This window comes from Neofelis nebulosa, chromosome 15 (assembly GCF_028018385.1).
Source record: "Neofelis nebulosa isolate mNeoNeb1 chromosome 15, mNeoNeb1.pri, whole genome shotgun sequence".
NCBI classification, from domain to species: domain Eukaryota; kingdom Metazoa; phylum Chordata; class Mammalia; order Carnivora; family Felidae; genus Neofelis; species Neofelis nebulosa.
In genome coordinates, this window is record NC_080796.1 from 49,691,132 (window position 1) to 49,709,762 (window position 18,631).

The window sequence follows — 18,631 nt, forward strand, 5'->3', positions numbered from 1 at the left end:
CCTTTTTTTTTTTTTTTTTTAATCTGATGCACAATGGTGGAGTTTTACGTAGGCTCTGTTGGGCTTTCATTATCTCTGCTCCCTCACAACATCCTGTGGCAGTGATGTCTGAATGTGTTCCTTAGCTGGTGTGGGTCGTATTGTTCTCGTCGTTTTATTATTTATTCCAGGCACTAATTGCTAGCATGTGGCCTCATAGCACTCATCTGTCTGTACGTCCCAAGGCATTAATCAGGAGCCCAGCCTCCAAGTACCTGCAGGACTGCTCTGTTCATGGCTCGGAGGCGTCCCACTGAACATTTTCGGTTCCAAGCTCATGTTCTCCTTGTGCCCGACCACGAACAGATTCATTCCCTGTTCTGTATTTCTGATACCGATCCTTAGCATTATCCTCATCCAGTTTCCCGACCTAGGAACCTTCATGCCGTCCTTCTTCTCACCACCCACTGCCGGTCAGTCATCAGCTCCTGGTGATCCTACCTCAGAAAATATCCTCAAATCTCAGTGGTCCTTGGCCACTCTGAAGCCATCCGCCTGTTGCACACACACTCTCTCACACTGGGTGCAGAGGCATCTGGAATCTGGGAGAAAGATGCGTGGAGTGGCAGGCAAAGGAGGTGTGGTCTGAGGAACCTCACCCTGGGGAGGAACCTTGGGTCCCAGAGGCGACAGATGCTATGCAGAGAGTGGCCTGGGACTGAGCCCAGACCAGCCCCCTGATGGGCAGGTCACAGGCCCTCTCTCGGACCTGAGTTTACCCAATACTCAAAGAAAAGTCTTGCGTGGGTGGGAGTCAGCTTGAGGTCACCAGGAAGGAACACGATAAGCATAGTGAGAGCAGCTTAATTGGTGTGGTGTCTCATGTTCCTATGCTTTATCCATCTGCTTTTCCAACCACAACCACTGGAAGCAGCCAAAGCAGGAATATCTATTTCCATTGTTGAATTTTTTTTTAAAAACTCGGAAAACAAGTAATTTATTAAAAAAAAAAAAAAAAGTAAGTGGCAGGATTGAGGACTTTACTTGGGTCTTCTACTCCGTAAATATCCCCTTCCAGGCATACACCGGACACAAGAATGATCAGGGCATGGGCTAAGCCTCAAAAATGCCACAAAGAGGAGAGACGAGTTAAGCTAGTGGTGAGCAAACTGCGACACCCCCCCCCTCCCCGCCCCCGGCCAATTCCAGCCCGCTGCCTGTTTTTGTAAATAAAGTTTTATTGGAACATAGCTATGCCCATTCGCTCACTTATTGGCCATGGTGGCCCTCTCACTACAACAGTAAAGTTCAGCAGTTGTGACAGAGGCTGTATGTCTCATAAAGCTGAAAATACCTACGATCTGGACCTTTACAGAGGAAGTCTCCGACCCTTAATTTAAAGATTTACCGGTGTGCTACGTGCCCCAGAGAGGCAGGTGTAATGTGGAGTAGAAATGGAGGCAAGCAGTGGGGCGGGGGTGGGGGTGGGGGAGCACAAGGAATTATTCACGAAGCAGAAGATGCCTGAGTGGTGCAGTGTTGCAGACGGAGTAGGAATTAATCACGTGACAAGGAGGGAAGGCCTTTCCAGCCACCGAGGATGGCACATGTAAAATGTGGACATTGTAAATGGTGTGTCAGTTACGGGGCATTTAGCATTTGGAGGGGGTCTGAGAGCCCTGCAGGAGTCTGATCTCCTGGAGCCTTGCTGCACGCAAGAGTTTGAGTCTGACCGTATAGATTGATGGGGCGATATGGAAACGTTTTCAGCCGAGCACTGACAGCCTCAGACAGGGGTTTAGAAAAATCACTGTAATAGCAACATGGAGAATGACCTGGAAAGATACCAGCTGGGGGGGGTTACTGCAGTAGTCCACGAGACATGACATAGATCAAAGGTAAGAGGGTGGGAGCACGGGAAAGGGAAAGGGGGTGAGAGACACCGAGAGGGCCTCGGTGCCTCGTGTGAGGTGTAAGCAGCGGTGGGATTTCAGGGTGATTCCCAGGTGTCTGGCTTGGGCAAGTTGGGTGGGGGCCATCAACAGAGACAGGGAAGAGAGACAGAGGAGCAGGACCCCAGTGGAAACACGACGAGCCCGTGGCAGAAGGAGAGGATCCGGCAAGGTGATCACTGCTGCTGCGGAGGTTTGAAGGGCCAGAGAGAAGAGGAGGCCGGAAGTGGTGGTTCAGAGGCCAAGGAGAAAAGAATGTGAGGAGGGATGGATGGAGTGGTTGACGGAAGCCGATGCCGCCTCCAAGAGGTCTGGCGAGATAAAGACTAAGGACGCTAGAGTCGGCCGTCGGGAGGCCAACGGGAGGTCTGGAGGGAGCGTTCCAGAGTCTGGTTGGAGGAGGGAAAGAGAACTCAGAAAATAAAAGCAGAAGCCATAGTCCACTCTCTAAACAAACTTTCATGAGAAGAGAGAGAAGGAAAAAAAAAACAAATCAGGTGTATGTAGGGAGGCTGTGGGATCCAGAGAATAATCTTTTGTTTTTGTTAGGAGAGAAACTTGAAGGTGTTTCTCTGCTGAGGCCTGGAGAAGAGTTGGGAGATTCAGGAGCATGTGGAGCGGACAGCGGATGGTCAAGGGCGGGTCTCTGCGGAGGGGTGGGCCTGGGTCCAGCAGACGCCGGCAGGAGGAGGGAGGGACACTTTTTACGCAGAAAGTGGAGGCCGTGGGAAGCGTAGGCATCCAGCTAACGTCCCACGGGCATTTCTGACCGTGACAGCGTGCTGTCAGCTGCACGTGGATATATATGCAGTTGGAAGATCCACAGTTAGGGCTGGCTTCAGGGAATGCCCCGTCAGCGACACCAACGGTGGCATGAAGAATCAGGTCTTTCCCCTCTGCCTTCCGCGGTGTTAGATTATCCTCGTGTTATACACGGAGACACCCCCCCACTCCCCCCTGGGGGACTGGGGATTGTGAAGCAGTCCCAGGAAGCCCCCTGAGCCCGGAGAGCACCGCAGACCTCAACGCAAAAGATGCGAGCCTTGGGACACCTGACGGCTTGCCACGTCCTTCCTCCCAGCCGCGCCTGGCTGTTGCACCCACGCATTGTCGCCGATGGGTTCGGGGTTTTCTGCATTTGGAGAGTCAGACTGCTGCACAGGGATTTCCAGTTCTTTGTTTTACTGACGGAGTCCTTTCTTCAAATAAGACCTCATGCAAAACCCAATATCAACAAACAGGGACTTTGGGGCAGCCCCGGTGAGAGTGGAGTGGGGGTGGGGGCCGAAGTCCCGCTTGTTCCTCCCTCTCCAAATGCTCTCTTCCCTTGGAGAAGGTCCCCGGCACTTCCAAAGAAACCACCAGGCTCCTCTGACCCAATGCAAAAACCTGGCACTAAAAGGTTCTTGAGAAATCTTTCAGCTGTACCCTCCTTACCCTGAATACTTGGTGTGAAACCCCGGGGTGGCCGCGAGGCTGGCTGCATTGGGTGGTTTCATTGAAACAGTGGTGAAGTTTCTGGGTTGGAAAGTGAAGACGCTGGCCCCTCTCTGGAGGGTCTCCCTGCCTCCACTGCCACCTGTCTACATGCCGCCCTCCAAAGAACAGCCAGGGTGGCCTTTGAGAACAGCTCTCATCAGGTCACCCACCACTTAGAACCCTGCAGTAGCCTCCTGGCGTGTTTAGAATGGAATTTAAATTCCTTACTTTCATCCTCAGAGCTGGCCACACTGGTTGATTTCACCTACCCATCTACTTCCTGCCACAGGGTCTTTGCACAAGCGGTTCCCCTGGCCCCGGATGTTTTCCTGACCCACCTTTATAAAGTTGGCTCCTCCTTGCCATTTAGGTCTCCGTCAAATGTCCCCTTCTCACAGAGGCCTTCTTTGACCATTCACTTCCCTTTACCCCATCAGCCTATTGGGGTTTCTTTCCTTCTTCTTCTTCTTTATTTATTGACTTGATTTTTTTTTAGAGAACTTTTAGATTTACAGCAAAATCAAGCTGGGAGGTATCGAGATTTCCCGTAAACCCCCTACCCCCACACACGCACAGCCTCCCTCATTAGTACCACCCCCCACCGGAGAGGTGCAGTTGTAACAAGTGATGAACTCACCCTGACACATCCTAATCACCCATAGTCCGTAGCTGACATGAGGGTTCACTCCCCGTGCTGTCCTTCTGTGGGTTTAGACGAATGTGTAATGACATGGGCCCACCATCATAGTCTCATACAGAGGAGTTTGATGCCCTGAAAATCCTCCGTGCTCCATCTATTCATTCCTTCTCCCGCCCCCCCCCCCCAACCTCTGGCGACCACTGATCTTTTTACCACCTCCATAGCTTACCTTTTCCAGAATGTCACGTAGGGACATAGAATCATACTATACACAGCCTTCCCATGGCTTCTTTCACCTAGTGATACGCATTTAAGCTTCCTCCGTGTCTTCTCGTGGCTTGATAGCTCATTTCTTTTTAGCGCTGAACAGTACTCCGTCGTGTGGATGCACCACAGTTTATGCATCCATTCACCTACTGAAGGATGAAGGGCATGTAGGTCGCCTCCATATTCCGGTGATTATGGATGAGATGCCGCAGACGCCCGAGTGTGCAGGTCGGATTGTGTTTTCTTCACCGGACCTACTGCTACCTGATTTGTTTTTGTTCACTGCCGATTTCCTGTCTCCCTCACTGGAAAGAAGGCTCCACCAGAGCAGAGAGAGCTTATCTCTCGTCCTTGTGTTATATTCTCTAAAGCAGCACCTGCTACCAGATCTGGTAAATGAATGAGTGGCCTGCCGACTGCCACCCAACAGTCCCGGCGGGGGGGGGGGGGGGGGGGGGGTTCTGCTCTCGGAGATGTGGAACTGGCAGCTGAGCCACGTTTCAGCCCCGCCAGTCTTTCCTCCCATCATCACAGATGTGTTGTGACCACTGGCACAGCCCCGCCCAGAACGGGGCTGCGGGAATGTGGGGGGCTCCCGGTGATGACAGCTTGTGGGAGCCATGGGCCTCTCAACCGTCTGCCGGGGACAGCTTGTGGTGCCAACCCCAGGGGCTCCCCAGTCTGGGGAAAGAAAGCAAACCAGGATCCAGAAAGAAGGAAAAATTGGAAAGCACACTGATTGCGGGTGGATTATTATTACTAGTAGCCGCTGTTACCAGTAACGTCACATAGGTAACCAGGATGCTTCCTTCATCCTGCGAACTCAAAGCCCGCCCCGGGGCAGCAGCTAACACGTACTGAGCGTCACTCTGGGCCCTGTGCTTTGCCAAGGGCTTTAAGTAGGAATTGTGTATTAAGTCATCCCAGAAGCCCTCTGGAATAGTCCTGTGTGAGTTTTTCAGATGAGAAATACAGAGGTCTGAAGGTTCAGTACTTGCCCGTGACCCCCACCCCCTCAAACTCAAGACAGTCATGCCGCACAGACCATGCTCTTGAACTTGACCAAGAGAGGCTGTCGTGTCCAGCAGTCTGCACCAATGGCTGACCATCACCCGACTCCCACACCCTTCCTGGGCCCCGTCTCAGACATTTTGAATCTGAATCTCCCACAAGGCTTGCAAATTTAAAGTTCCGGAAACTTTAAAGCTTCAGTTCAGGGAGGTTACCTAAGTGAAGGAAGCATCCCACATAAGATAACAGAATTTCTAAGGGCATTCAAATCCAAAAAAAAAAACAAACCAGTTTTTTAAATCTGCAGGCCCGATTTGGCCCCTGCCTAGAAGTTTGAGGGTCCAGGGATCTGTGTATTTAAATAGTGCCCAGGAGTTTCTGAGAAGCATCCAGCTCCTTCCCGTGTGGGTACATTGTCAGCCCAGCACCTGGCCAAATGCTGCTTGGATTCTTTATGAAACAGTGAGCTCAGTACTTCACCAGGCAGGACATTCCATGTTTGGGTAACTCTGTTCCCTCTCTCTTTTCATCTCTTTTCACACAGGGGTTGCAGGGCAGGGGGAGGATTTCAGAAGTGCAAGCATCAAATTAATCTTCTTCCGCAGCGTATACTACACCATCAGTCCACACAAGATTTCTCTTGTGGTTTTATTTGTTTTTGTTCTTTTCCTCACTTTCTCCCCCTGCAATAGCCCTCCATTTCATGTATTTTACATCCTCACGATCCACCTCTAACCTGTTTGATTTGATGTAAAAGGATCTTTCGGACACATTGTATCGGTAGTATGTGTGGGTAGAGTGTTTACTTTCATGGATGGTACTGTAGGATGGCTACATTTATCAGATTATTCTTCCTTAACATCTCAGAGCAGCAGCTGCCTCTCTGGAACCTTCTCCCATTCGATTCTAGTTTTTTCCCTCGTGGAGCCAAACGGAAAAATTCCACACCTTCTCCCAGCATTCCAAGACCGTCATCACGGCCCCTCTTCTGCAGCCCCCATCTGCCCTCTCACCAGATATGGGATTTTCCCTATTTCTCCCCAGGATGCTCTGTAGTTAGATGGCATTCTCCACCCACCCCCACACCTGCCCCTGAGTGATGTCATTCTCTACCTACCCCTAATGGGAGAGGAACCTGAGATACTTTGTGACTGGGCCACACAGCAAGATAGCGTAAGAAATAAGATTTGATTAGAAGCATGCACTTACCTGCCTTCAGTTAGACATCCCTGCCCTTGGCCTTTCCTACCTGGTTATCGGGATAGGAAAACTGTAACCCTTGGTGATGTGGGGGTACCTGCAGGCAGGACATCTCCCTCCTCACTCTGCCTTGACTTCTTTGAGTGCAACACTAGAATCCACATGCCCGGACACCAGTTAACACTCCTGTTCCTTAGACATGGGTGGAGAGTCCTTCAGAATGTACGGGAAGGATTACAAGCCGTGTGCCTCTCCTCCAGGCTGAGCGGACCAGGCTCCGGGAGCTGAAGGTGCCTATATGCCCATGTGGAATAACCCACCTCCTCCTCTTCTGCCGTTTATCTTTATGAGCACATTAAAGACACCGAAACTTACATTTCTTTGTTATTGAGGTAAAATTGGCATATCAGAAAGTGAAGCAATTTGTAGTGAACAATTCGGTGGCATTTAGGACATTCACAGCATGCACAGCCATCACCTCAATCGAGTAGTTCTTATTCTACTCCAGTGGAATCCCTTCCTCATCCCGACATTATCATCACCCCGAAAGGAAACCCCATACCCGTTACTTCCCGTTCCCCCTTCCCCTCTGCCTCTGGTAAGCACCAACCTGTGTTCTGTCTGTATGGACTTACCTATTTGGGATCTTCAATATAAATGAGATGATTCTGTATGTGACCTTTTGTGTCTTGCTCCTCTCAGCGAGCATAACCATCTCAGGTTTCCTCCACGTTGTAGCAGGTGTCAGTACCTGCCTTCTGTGGCCAAGTGATAGTTCATGGAATGTACGTACTGCAATTTTGCTTACGTATTCATCTGTTGATGGACATTTGGGCTGTTTCTACCTTCTGGCTGTTATGAATGATGCTACTATGAACATGTGCACACAGGGACTTGTTTGAGCACTGGTCTTTAACTCTTTGGGGCATATACCTAGAAGTAGAAATATGGGGTCAGATGATAAATCTCTGTTTACTTTTTTAAAGAAACTACATTTTTAAAATTAATTAATTAATTAATTAATTAATTTTTAAATGTTTTATTTATTTTTGAGAGAGAGAGAGGGCACACAAGCAAGGGAGGGGCAGAGAAAGAGGGGGACAGAGGATCTGAAGCAGGTTCCACACTGAGAGCAGAGCCTGATGCAGGGCTTGAGATCATGAGATCATGATCTGAGCCGAAGTCAGACATTCAACCAACTGAGCCACCCAGGCACCCACATTTATTTATTTTTGATTTAAAATGCTTTTGTTTTGGGGGCGCTTGGGTGGCTTAGTTGGTTGGGTGTCCGACTTTGGCTCAGGTCATGATCTCACAGCTCATGGGTTCAAGCCCCACATCGGGCTCTGTGCTCACAGCTCGGAGCTTGGAGCCTGCTTTGGATTCTGTGTCTCCCTCTCTCTCTGCCTCTCCCCTGCTCACCTTCTGTCTCTCTCTCTCAAAAATAAATAAATATTAAAAAAAAAAAGATGCATTGACTTTATATTAAAATGTTTCTGTTTTTGTTTTGAGAGAGAGAGAGTGTGCATGAGCACATGAGCAGGGGAGGGGCAAGGGCAGGAGGGACAGAGGATCCAGAGCATTTCTTTTTTAAATAACAACTTTACTCTGGAACTTTCCTGCATATGGAGAGATGGGAAATTGGGTGAGGAGTCAGGAGATCTGGGTTCTTTTCCTGGCTTTGCCCCTAACCAGCTGTGTGACCTTGAGCAAATCACTTCCCCTCACTGGGCTCTTGTTTTCTCATTTGAAAAGTAAGGGGATTTCATAAAGCAAAATGATCTTAAAAGTCTCTTCCTCTTTTAAGATTTTACTGGGAAAAAATGGATTCCAGAGAGAAGAGGGAGAGAGAATTATCAAACAGCTACCAGATTATCTCTAAGAACTTTCTCTACCGTGTTTTAAAATTGTGAGTTAAAGGCACCCCAAATAATTGGGCTTTTTTTTGTTTCCTGCCAGTGTGTTTCTAGTTAGTGAATAGCTCTGGCTTCTTATGCCCATCAAGATTCCCAGAACAAGATACCCTTCTCCTGCCCATCACTTCCTGTTGCCGGACAGCTCCTGAACAAAACATGGCAGTCATGAAGCCAAGACAGGAGCCAAACCATCCCCACTGTCCTACGTGAAGGAATGTTGAGCCTCACCCCATGCTGGTTCTCTCAGTACAAGGTGTCAGCTGGATAGCCTGAGTCTGGTCTTTGGAGATGTACGACCCAAGGAGGGGAGTTAGCAGACCCTTCCTGTGTCTGTATAAAGACCGTCTTTGGAGGAAGAACCAAAGATGTCCTGTGACGCCGTCCAGCCTGATTTTCCTCCTTCGGAGATTTCTACTCCCCTGACCTTCTTCTAGCTGATTGATCTCTGGCCCAAGTGCAGTGCCTAGGGAGGAAGGGAGTTTTTTCCTCCACTGGAGGGGAGCCTCCACAGTATGCCATCCAGGTCCAAAGCATGTGTTCCCCTGAGCCGCCTGCTGGTTTTCTGGGGAGACCCGAGTTTAAACAACAAAAACAAAACAAAAACATGTGATCCAAGTGGTTTATTTCATTGAGTCAGCCATTTATTTGCTCATTTTTCATCCATCCATCACATATTTTTGAGTGCCTGCCATATTAGATTCTAGGAATAAACAAAATGAGGCACCTTCCCTATGGAGCCTTCCTTTTTTAGTAGAGGGTACAGATGAGTGGCTTTTGGAAAGAACACAATGAATACGAAGTGACAAGTGCTTGACAAGGGGGCCACAAATGGTGTTCAGGAGTACAGACGAGGGACACACAAGTCACACTTGGCAAAAATCGTGAGAGGGCAGATTCAAAGCATGTTCTAGACAGAAGCTAATCTGTGTAGAAGTCACAGAGCACGACACATGATGGGACCTAGGAGATGACCAGTACTTGCTGGAACACAGAGGGAGGGTGATGAGAGGGGAGGTTGGAGAGGGGACTCCATTAGGGAGGATTTCACAGTCGGGCATCTGTGAGCTAGTGAGTTGACTGAGCATATTTGGCCTGGCATATTTGTATCCACACTTTAGAAAATGACACCTCTGGTGATGGGTGAAGAATGAGTCGGAGGGGTAAGAGTGGAAGTGGGGAGGGACACCCGGCTGCCTCATTTGGTAGAGCATGCGACTCTTGACCTCGGGGTTATAAGTTCGAGCCCCACGTTGGGTGTAGAGATTACTCAAAAACAAAATCTTAAAAAAAAAGAAAAAAAGAGTGGAGGTGGGGAGACCACTCAGGAAGCTGCTGTGGTCGCTGCCATGAACTGATGGTGACCGAAACCAAGGTGGAAGCAGCGGGAAGGAAGTAGATGGGGTCCAGAAACACGTGAGGTTGGGCGCTGCTGCTGGGCCCAGCGTCCAGGACAGAAACTGCTGAAATCTGAATCAGAATCCTTTAGCCCGCCCCACATCCTGGCACAGGGGAGGGTCCTCATCCCCCCGGGTCTTCAGAAGTATAACCTTGTCTCCCAGGAGCAAGCCCTGGAGCCCTGCTCCTGTGCCCGACAGCCTCAGTTAGGACAGATAGGAGCTGGTGGTGGTGTACAGGTGAGAGAAGCATCCTGGGGGAGCTGCCTCCAGCCATCCTCTTTGACTTGGCCCCCATGGCAGAACAGCAAACTGGACCAAGTTTTAAGATCCCATGTTCTGGAAACTGTGGCAGTCTTAAAGGACTGTATCTCATTCTTTTTTTTCAAGTATAGTTAACGTACAGTGTTACATTAGTTTCAGATGCACAATATAATGACAACAGTTCTACACATGACTCGGTGCTCATCACGATAAGTGTACTCTTATCCCCTTTATCTATTTCATTCACCCCCCACCCACCTTCCGTAGCCATTCTTGCTTTTCTCTCTCAGGAGGAGGGGAAAAGGGTTTATCTCTTAAGGACTCCTCCCAGGCCCCTTGGGCAGCCATTTTTAATCCTTCCCCTTGCAGGCCTTAGAATGATTTCTTGTGCTTGAGGATGTGAGCATTGGGCGGTCATAATATCGCTCATTCTACCAACCCCCTGGAAGCCCCTTCTTCTGGGTCATAGTCTCAGCACTGCCATTATCTCTAAAGGGACAGCATCAGGGCCACCATACCTTTGTGCACAAAATAACTGCAGAAATTCACTTAAAAAAAAAGTCCAATGAGTAACCAGCTTCCACCTGTCTAACCCCTAACCCTCAGTGCAGCTGCCTTCACTCTGCCCCTGGATCAGAGGACATCAGTGTGATCTTTTCTCTGTGCCCTACCCCAGACTCACTCAAACCCAGGCCCATACAACACATAGGGTTCCTAGAAGCTATGAGATTCGTGTGTTTCTCACTGGCCTAGTGCGTGGCATCTTCTAGGTGCTGGACCAGTGGGACAGTGTTTGTTTCCAGGATTATTCCAAGCAGAGTTGCCCTTCCTTCTAGAACAGTGGTTCTCAACCGGGAGTGGTTTTGTCCTCCAGGGGACAGTTGGCAATGTCTAGAGACATTTTCGATTGGAGGCAGGAGTGGGTTCTACTGGCATCTAGTGGATAGAGGCCAGGGATGCTGCGAAACATCCTGCAGTAATACCCAAGGCAGTTCCCCACACAGAGAATTGTGGGTCCCACATGTCCATCAGGGTTAAGAAATCCTATTCTAGAACACTGGTCTGTGACCAACAGGACCCTGGAGTCCTTCAGGCCCCGGAGGATTGCTAGAACAGACCACAAGTTCAAGAAAAACTCACTTGGCATTGTATTTCTTTCCACAGCTGAACTCTGTCCGAGAGGCCCAGTTAGAGCTGCTGGAGGCAGCAAGACCCCGCGGGCCGGGGAGCAGGGAGCGGGGCCCAGTACTGAGGATGGCCAGGCAGCAGCAGCCGCCGCCCTGGGTCCGCGCAGCCTTCCTGCTCTGCCTCCTCAGCCTCAGCGGGGCCATCGAGATTCCTATGGATCGTGAGTCCTGCCCCATCCTCTTTGATTCTCCTGATTTGGGGCAGAGGAGTTGGGAGGGGCTGGGAGGTCGGCGGGGAGTGAAGAGCAACTTTGGAAGAGGCTGGGGAGAGGGGAAGTGATTCTGGATGCAGAGCTGGGTTTCCCTGCAAAGAATTGACGGAAGCAGATCCGCGTTTGGGAACGTGAGACGAATTGCGTGGCATGATCTCTGAGGACTGTGGCTGAGCTGATGCTGGGGCTGCCTGGAGCCTGCCGAGCAGGGCTGGAGGTGGCAGATTTGAAAGTCAGTGTGGCACTCAGGAGTTCTTCCCTCCACTCTCCTCCCTCCGATCTCTGCAGTCTTGACTTGCCCATCAAAGTGGAGTTTCCAAGGACCAAGTGCAGTGGATAGTTCTCATTTGCCTTCCTAATATCTGAGCTGGATCCTAGGCCCTCGCGGCTGGACTAATCAGGATGGATGGCCTGGGGAGGGTTGGGAAGGGAATTATTTCGCAGAAGCCTGGGGCTAAATGAAACATTAAAGTAGAGCTCCATTTCAATGCCAGGGTCCAAAACCCAGGCGCTGATTCCCTCTGTTTGTTTTTGCCTCTCCCGTGGCGAAGTTGGAAAGTAAAATCTGTATCATTCTGTTTCCCACGGTGGGGGCATTATTTGGCCATCAGAATCATAAAATAAGGGGTTTGGGATGCCGACAGCCATGTCTCTTGCGGCCATACCTGTTGCTACGTTCGTAAGTGGCTCAGTGACTGGCAGCCATGCTCCATGGCCCTGCATTTAGCTGCGTACCCCCCTTTGCCGCCATTCTGACACCTCCACCAGAATGTCTTGGCATTCCAGTGCTCTGATGTGGGCATACCACCTCTGTCCCCTGTGTCCTGGTTCCAGAAATAGATGGGATCCACATGATGCCGATGCTGACTTGGGCTCTGTCCAGGTGACAGATGTCTAGGGAGGGCTGGGAGAGGGATACAGGCTCCAAGAAGTGCCCACTGAGCTCTCCAAAGCCAGACAGACCCTGGGGCCGGGAGTCAGCATAGCTTGGAGAAGAATTACACATACTTCAGCGCCCCCCTCCCCACTCAACCCTACAAATAATAACTGCCCAGAGGAGTGGCCACTTCTGGGTAAGAGAAGGCCAGCAGAAACTATAAGGACCCAGAAACAAGACGGGCAAGGCCCTGTTGCCTTCCCAATAGCCCCAAGTGCATGTATGTGTGTGTGCATGCACGTGTGTGTGCGCGTGTGTGTGTTCACTGAATGGGGGGGGGGGGGTCATGACATGAACTGTTCCCGTGGAGACCATCTCCACTGATAGCTCAAGGAAGAGTCTCTCATTAACAATCCCAGGAAGACAGTCTAACAAGGAGCACGATAAGGCCAAGTCCCTGGAGAGCAGAGGGATACAGAGGAAATTGGGTTATCAAAGAAGTGGTGAAGGCTCATTTCCCTTCTGCTGCTTCTCCTCACTCATTCACTTGCCACTTTGATCCCTGGGGCTAGTGGGTGAGGGGTTCCTTCAAGAAGAACTTATAAATAGATGGCTTTGACATCTTTGTTAGGAATCTGGATTTCTAAAGCTCTCCCGGAGCCATGGGCAGGTGAGCTAGCAGTCAGTCTCTCCAGAGTACCGCGTGTAGGGCAAAGAGCCACAAGTGCCCTGACCTCCCCCACCACCATCTCCCCACCTTAGTGTCCGTGAGGAGGGCCTAGAGTGTCCCCTACTTCCGGAAATGCATTGAAGGAAACATAGACCTTTCCTTGCTCTGGGTCGCACAGCAAATGGGTGATGGATTCATGAATAGATCCCAGGTCTCTTTAAGATGTACAACTTGATGACCAGGTTGGCACTCGATATGTCCCACCCCTCCCTCTGCTAATCCCACCTTCTTTTAGTTCTTGGAACTCACCAGAGTAGCAGCTGCCACATGTCTGGCTGAAAGCTAAGTGCTTTAGAAGCATCTCCTCTGAGTCTCATCTTTCGCTGACAGGTTAGAAAACCGAGGTGCAGAGAAATAAAGCCGTTCTCTCCAGCTCATAAGTGGCAGGGCCAGCACATGACTACAGCACCTCTCTGAATGAGGAGGTGAGGTCTTTTGTGACACCAGGCCTGGTGCCCCGGGCCACCGCACAACAGGAAACTCATGATGCCTGCCCGAAGCATGCCTCCTATGCCTTATACCTCCCTGCCGGCTGCAGGCTCAGTGGCCCTGGTGACATGTCCAGAATAAGCCTACAGAAGATGAATGCAAGACAAGAGAAGGCCAGCCCTTCAGAGGGGACCCAGTTGCCCAGGGAAGAGGTCCTCTTCAGCCAGGTTTTCCCCTCTTGCTGGGCCCAGCCTAACAGGTGCCCCCCAAGTTACCTGAGCCCACCCTTCCTTCTTCACCCTAGGCCGTGGCCCGGTGGGAGGGGCTGGGGAAAGACCATACGTTCTTACTCCTCTCCCCCCAGAGTCATTGAGGTATTTATTGACATACAACATATGTAAGTTTAAGGTGTACAACTTGATGATTTGCTACACGTATACATTACGCAATGATGACCCCATGGGTTAGTTTACACGTCCATAATTACCTTTTGTGTGTATGGGGTGGCAACTTTGAAGATCTGTTCTCTCAACAACTCTCAGGTGTATGATATAGTTCTGTTAACTACAGTTGCAGGCCGTACGTTAGGTCCCCAGAACATACCCATCTTAGAGCTGGAACTTTGTATGCCTTGACCAGCATCTCCCCACTTTCCCGCCCCCCTCCCAGCCCTTGGCAACCACCATTCTACTTTGTTTCTTTGAGTGTGAAGTTTTTAGATTCTACATAGAGTGAGAACATACCGGATCTTTCTCTGACTTAATTTCACTCAGCGTAAGGTCCTCAGGGCCTATCCGTGTTGTCACAAAAGGTAAGAGAGAGATGCCTACACCCCCACGTTCACTGCAGCGTTATTCATAAGAGCCCAGATGTGGGAGAAGTGAAGGCCAGGCACTCTTCTGGGAGAGGCTGCAGGGGCTCTGGCTAGAGGCTGCCCTGTCAGGGGTGCCCTTCCGCTCGCTTGCCCCTTCAGGGGGCATTATCTGTGCCTTGAGGACCGGGGCACTGCTTCTGCTCTGGGGAGTTTGGGCCCAGCAGGCTTCCTGGAATAGCCACCGGCGGCTACACAATCCCTCATTGAAGCCCCGGCCTCCAGCTCCCGCCGCTGTGCCAACAGAGTCACACGCACCCGCCTCACCCCCCCCCCCACCAGCCCCAAGGAGAACAGCGTGACCTTTGAAGAAAGCAAAGGGTCGCCTCATCAACAAGAGTGGGTTTGCCAAAAAGTGAGTCTGCTGGCAGCTCGCCCCTCTGTCCCCCTCTCCACGTCAAGGGACTGGGCATTTTTCTCCTAGGAGCCCACAGAGGAGACGGCGGGGTGGGAGGAACATTTCTTCCTCACTGTCATCCCAAATAGTGCTGCAGGACGACCTCAATACACACACACACACACACACACACACACACACACACACACACACACCCTTCAGGGATGGGTTGGGTGCCAGGGACTGTAAATACCAGCCAGGGAAAGAGAAGAAGTGCATGGATAAAGGAACCTTGCAGACGGGGCAGGCACCTGCCTTACCCCCTGCAGAGCTCATTGGAAGACTTTTCCTCCCCCTTGGAAGGCAGAAGAGCAAACTCATTTTCCACTTGACATCACCAGCAAGTTCTATAGATGGAGAGAAGGGCAGGTGGTGTAACAGAGGGTTTGGGGGGGGGGGGGTTGTCACAGGACTAAGTAGGCTGCCCTTGTCCCCAGGCACGCGGTCCTCACGGTCATCTCCCTATGGTGGCTTGTCCTCTGGTTTGGTTGTGTCTCTGTAATAAATTCCTTGGTGGCACAATGGCGGTTGCAGATGTCATTACCTCCTTAGGGAATTAGACTCTCAAGAGGCCCCTGGCCTGATTTCAGTGTGGGGCTGGGGACAGCATCCAGCCAGCTCTGAGGGTCTCCACTCCCCCCAAGACCTCCCTCCTTACTCTCCTTTGTCCAGAATGTCAAGGAGGAGAGAGTGTTGGGGCCCCACTTGGCCCACCCACCTCTCTGGCCAAGGATGGATCTGTGAAAGGAGCTTTGGACCAGAGTACAGGAGAACTGGTCCTTATTCCAGTTCTGCAGCAAATTTGCTACGTGCCCTTAACTGAATGACTTCCCTTCTAAGAATCTGAGATTCCCTGGATAATGTCTAGGGCTCTTTCCATTGAGCCAACCTTTGATTTTATAAAAGAGAGGCTTGAAGGCCATGTGGGCAAAGCAAAACCCCTGCCAGGACAAGGACAGAGCCCTCCACTGTGTGTGAGGACCCAAGAGACATCAACTGTGTCTTGAGATGAAGAAACCGCAGGCCTGGGCTAATGGTCAAAGGGCCTACTTCTCCTGAAAATGGCCCGTTCTCCCCTCCTCCTCCTCCATGCCCAACCACACTGGCTTTCCAGAACTATCTTTCTTGGGCCCCTGGCAGGAAGATCTTATATGGGTGAAGATGCCATCATGGGGAGTTCCCGGGAGCACGTGTTCAGAAACCACAGATTTCTGCTTTTCCCCGGACTTTTCATTCCTTTTTGTTTCCTGCCGAGGCTGCACCCAGGCAAATGGCAAAGCAGATAAAATATTTCAGTGCCCCAGCAGACACACAACCCTGGCCCACTTGAAAGAATTGTTTTGAACCTTTTCGTGGGTCTTACTCAAGACTTTCATGTACCAACAGTGTGGATCGCAGGGGACTCGTTCCTGCCACACTCCACCTTTCCTCTCCCATGTCTGTCTTCTCTCTCGTGACTCTTCCGGAACCTCTTGGTCCTGCCTTAGCCCTGCCTGCTGCACACCGCCCTTCTCTGGGCCCCTGGACTCCCCTTCCACAACTCACTGTGGCTGAGTCAGAAAGCTTCGAGGTCACCTTGGCTCCCCCACAGCCTTTGCTTCCCGGGGAAGCACCCACTCTGAAGAAGTCAGCCCACAGCACCAACACGTACCTGATATCCGCACCAGCGTGACATACGCACGGCCTGTTACTTCACGATAGAACCATAAAGAAGGGACACCTTACGAAGTTACAGAAACACATGTTCTCCTTTCTGCGAATTTTAACCAAGACCTCCTCCCCAGGAAGCACGTGACCATCGAAGATCCTGCCGTTCGAAGCTGGGTACACAGACCACCAGCTTGTCAGAAACGCAGGGTCTGCTAAATCAGAATCTGCATTTTAACCAGACCCACCCCCCCCCACCCCCCGCCAGCCTGGGTGATTCATACACTTGTCAGGTTTGAGAAGCCCGACCTCAAACATGCACACACCTGTACACGAGCACCCGCACATCTCAGGTGTGCAGACCTTTGCTACCTGCCTCTTTATCCTTTTCGTAAAAAGCACAGAAAGGAGCGGTGGGCTCTGTTTCATCCCTGCACTTGTTTGGAAGAGGGATTTCCGTAGGGCAGCGTATTTCTGCCACGAGCAGAGCCGCGGTGGTTCATCGGTCCCTAGAATTTTCCAAAGGATAGGCAAGGAGGTGCTTGCATGTGGGACAGAGAAGAAGGTGCAGCGGAAGGAGCGAGGCCTGCGGACCGTGCGGGCTTTGCCTCATCGCGCTGGTTCAGATCTGCTGCCAGGCTTCTCAGCCTCAGCCTCGCCCGGGCACCGTTGGCCAGGGGGCCCGCTTTCCTCAGTGGCGTCCAGAGAGGGTGGACGGCATCTTTAGAGCCCAGCCTCCTTCCAGCAGCATCGTTCCGTTCGAGAGTTGGGCTTTCCCGGCAACACCACTTGATCAGAAGCCGGTCTTTCTGCTCAACTGCTTGGTTTGAGCTCCCCGTGGAAATGTCGCCTCTGTGAAGCGCTCGCTGAGTCCGTCCCCACCTCTGGGTGGCTCTCCCACCGAGCGCTGCGGCCCTACTCTCCCGGCAGGCTGGGGCGTGAGGACCCCTGGGCGAGTAGTCGTGTACGATAACCTATAACCTCTGTCTTCTTTTCTCCCCCTCACAATGCTAACCCGTCGGAACTAACAGCAAGCATTCAGAATGAGCGTAAGTCCCCCGGGCGCCTCTGTGCACCTGTGCCTCTGGGAGGTAGGAGGGCAGCAGGGAGGGTGGGAGAAGGCCAAGTGAGGAGATGGGGGGGGATCAGCCGCCTCTCCACCCTGCCTGCTGGGGGTTTCTTGACACCAGGGCCCTGTAGTGCGGTCCCTTACCACACGGGGACGCAGCCATCCACCCGGAGATTCCTGTTGCTGGGAAGGGCAGAGGAGCAGGTGGGTAAGAAGGGCCTCCGCTCCCCACCCTCAGGTAGCTGGCAAGGAGCACCGCGGAGAACATTGGAGGTGGGGACCAAGCGTGAGAGGAGCTGGTTCTTTGGGCCCAGGCCCTGGGAACTTGAACCTGTGAGCTCCAGCCTCACCACAGTTCGGCCGTCTGTTGACCCTCCAGGGCTCAGAACCATCACGGCTACTAGGCTCTGGAATGTGACCTGCGCTGGGTTCCTATATTCGTTCGACAAACATATATCAAGAACTCTTGTGCACAAGGCATCATACTGAGTGTTGGGATAGAAGAATGGGTAAAACAAAAGTTTCTCGTAGGGATCCCATGAGATCTTCGAGGGATTCTTCTTAGGCTCAGTCTTTGGCAAAACCCCCTTTCCTGCGGCCCCATTTAAGGAGCTGGGTCCTCAAAAGGAGGCACTGCCCGCCCCCCGTTTGCCTGCTTGTCCTATGGCTCCTGAAGATGTTAATTTCAGCCATTCCCCGAGCCCGGGGCCCCCGGCAGGTCCCCGCAACCCTGACCGCTCCCTATTTGTGCTGTTGCAGTGTCCCAGCCCCCGACCATCACCAAGCAGTCAGTGAAGGACCACATCGTGGATCCCCGTGATAACATCTTGATTGAGTGTGAAGCAAAGGGGAACCCGGCCCCCAGGTGAGTGCGCTGGCAGGTAAATCCAAGGGGCCCCGCAAAGAGGGCATTGAGACCACACCCCTGCCCTTCAGAGAAGAACCCCCGTCCTCCTGAAGAGGACATGAAACAGAAGCACGGAGATATTACGCCCCTTTGCCAAGGTCTCCCAGACTGAAAAGGGCAGAGCTTAGATTTAAACCCAGGCCTCTGACTGCACTGCCCCCACCCCCCACCCCCACCCCCAGGCCAGGTTTGTCTCCAGCAGA

General features: G+C 51.7%; 1 protein-coding gene across 19 annotated transcripts in view; it reads left to right on the forward strand.

Moving 5' to 3' along the window:
- The window catches only part of NFASC (neurofascin), a 178,508-nt gene that overhangs the window by 97,997 nt on the left and 61,880 nt on the right, over positions 1 to 18,631 (forward strand). For 12 of the 19 annotated variants that reach the window (XM_058701645.1, XM_058701642.1, XM_058701649.1 and 9 more), the window contains 3 exons: positions 11,267 to 11,450; positions 17,484 to 17,501; positions 18,281 to 18,386. In XM_058701645.1, the coding sequence (XP_058557628.1) occupies positions 11,267 to 11,450; positions 17,484 to 17,501; positions 18,281 to 18,386 (308 nt within the window). The remainder of the gene's footprint in view (positions 1 to 11,266; positions 11,451 to 17,483; positions 17,502 to 18,280; positions 18,387 to 18,631) is intronic. The other 7 variants (XM_058701644.1, XM_058701647.1, XM_058701657.1 and 4 more) reach the window with 1 other exon arrangement.